General features: G+C 47.2%; 1 protein-coding gene across 1 annotated transcript; it reads right to left on the bottom strand.

Moving 5' to 3' along the window:
• On the bottom strand, window positions 246-1,536 carry LOC104749960. The gene is made up of 2 exons (XM_010471682.1): window positions 660-1,536; window positions 246-559 (listed from the first exon to the last, which is right to left on the bottom strand). The coding sequence occupies exons 1-2, from the start codon at window positions 1,534-1,536 to the stop codon at window positions 246-248; spliced, it is 1,191 nt and encodes a 396-aa protein (XP_010469984.1).

Here is a 2,661-nt window from a genome sequence, read left to right as displayed (position 1 = left end):
TGGCTCCTAGGTGGAGGCAATCCTTCCAATGGCCTAAACACGTCCTCAAAGTCCTTAACTATGGCAATGTCCTCAACTTCCATGCCTTCCTTGTCATCTCCTCTCATGGCGGTCAGAGTGACTAAATAAACTTCATCCTCTTCAATCGATCTTCCAATTCTTGCTGCCGATGCAAAGTATGCCGTTTTACTTGGGCTGATCCCATTGAAAACTAGAGGGGTCCTCCCTCCATTTTCAAATATAACTCAGCTTCTGCTGCAATCTATATGGGCTTGGTGTTCCGATAACCAATCCATTCCCAAAATAGCATCGAACCTATCCAATGGCATCACCAAAGGATTTACCGGGAGGTTCGTTTCTTGCAAGACTATCGACACTTCCTTGACCCATCTTCTTGTCTTCAAAGGCGGTTGATTACCAGCAGTGTAGACATTGATGTTCACCTCTTCCTCCTCACACAAGTCTCCAAACTTGTCAACCATTTCGGGAGTCACAAAACTATTGGACGCTCCCGAATCGAACAGTACATGCGTGGGGTTACCACCAACAAGTAATGTTCCTAAACGCAAAGCAAATATAACAAAATGCAATGCTAAAACTAACCACGCAAACACACAAACAATCACATCAATCACAAGCGAGTTAGAACCCAATCAAACCTGTTATAGGGCCCTTCGCGGCCTGTGGAGGTTTGGGTGGCTCTACTCCTAAAGCAAAAACATTTGCTGGGGTTGCTTGCTTCTTCGCTGGGGGTTCCTTCACTTGGTTCGCTATCTGGGCACGGTTCACAGTTTGGGCGTTCGGTTTGGCCGGCTTCGACGGAAATGTGTTCGTATAATGTCCTAACTCGCCACAGTAGAAACATGTGACGGTTGACAAGCTATTACTCTTTGTTTCCTCAACAGTCGGATAAGCGCGAGCGAAATGCCCAACTTGACCGCACACATAGCATCCCCTCGGATCCATGTTGCTCACATTACGACCACCTTGGCTAACGTTCATCTTAACCTTCCCGCGGCCTGCGCCCCAATTCTGTCCTGCTACTTGATTCACCTTCCGGGTGTTCACAATCTTCGTCTGCAGGATGGGTTCCTTCTTTTTATCCCGAGCTGCAATCTCCTTCTCTTTCTCGATCGCTTCCTCAACACTTACCGCTCTCTCTTCTACTTCCTCGACACTGCGGTAAGTCACCGCGTGCAACCTTCCTCTAATATCTAGCCTGAGTCCGTTAAAGAATCTCCGGGCCATCGCTAACTCGTCATCATTTCCTTGGTATAGGTACCTCCGAAGTCTTGTAAAAATTCTCCCATACGCTCGAACGGTCATTTCACCTTGTTCTAGCTGCAGAAACTGACTCTCCAATCGGTCGCGTGACTCTGGTGGAAAGTACTTCAGCTCGAACTCCTTCTTAAAGATCCCCCACGTTACAATCTGAAACCGGTAACGAGAAACTACAGTATCCCACCATGCACGAGCATCTTCTTCCAAGAAATTGACCGCTACTGGTCTCCTAAACTCCTCTGGGCACCTTGTCATCTCAAAATTACTTTCTAGGTCTTTTATCCAAGCGTCTGCTAATACAACATTTGCGTCTCCTTTGAACTTACGAAATCATAAGTTTCGCAACAACATCACTCGCTTAAGGAACTGGTCGGATGGATCTTCTGCTGCACGATTTGCTTGATCCTACTGCTGCTGCTGGATCATATGGTTCAAGAGGTCTTGGACCATCTTAAGTGTCTGCTGGGTCTCGGGCACATTCTGCTCACTTGGTCCTTCTCCATGCGCTCGATCTACACCCGGCATGTCCTGAGTTGGATAAGTGGCGTACGGTCCAAACGGTGAAAACCCTGGCGGGTACATACCCTCCGACGTACTAAAACGATTTGAAATTAATGGTGTGTACCTTGGCGTCGCACCAGGTACATTCCAATCCGGCATAAACATGTCCGGTCCATACATATCTAGGAACGACTCTTCCCTTTGCGCATCATCAAACTGCGAACCCCATTCCTCCTGACCAAACTGCTGACTTGAACCCCTCCTTGTGTCCGGCGAACGATACGTCGACCTAGATCTTTCGGATCCTTGACGAGACATCTACATCCACGATCAACAAAGGGTTTACTTAATCCCATCTAACCCTAAGTGATGAACGATCCGGATTATCCTAAGTATCTATTGCGACCATTTGACTCGATAAATCATTTGAAAATGCGAGTCCTATACAGCATCATAACCATGCTCTGATACCACCGTTGTAATGCCCCCGAACCGCGCTATGACCACCCAGGCCATCAAACGACGCCGGGACGCTACTATGGGAACGTTCATCAAAGGTCCGGCCGAGTGCGAGAACAAATCAGGCCCTTCGACCAGTCCCTCGGTNTACATAATCGCATGCTTCCGTCCTTCTTCTTGACGAACAACACTGGGGCCCCCCATGGCGACGAATTTGGTTNACGCCGTGCGTTGAGCCGACTCGGACTAAGTCTATATCAGTACGACTCGCTCGATTTAAAAGAAAAACCGATTCAATAAAACTTAAAAGAGTTACTACAACTGATTACACAAAAGAGTTCACAAGGCTTAATGCCAAAGTTTGGTTCGCAAATAAACATACTTTGAATTTTACAATAGACACCAAAAAGAAAACTACTC

This window comes from Camelina sativa, chromosome 2 (genome assembly GCF_000633955.1).
Source record: "Camelina sativa cultivar DH55 chromosome 2, Cs, whole genome shotgun sequence".
In the NCBI taxonomy this organism is placed as follows: domain Eukaryota; kingdom Viridiplantae; phylum Streptophyta; class Magnoliopsida; order Brassicales; family Brassicaceae; genus Camelina; species Camelina sativa.
The sequence above is the reverse complement of the archived record's forward strand: the minus strand, read 5'-3'. Positions and strand labels throughout refer to the sequence as shown.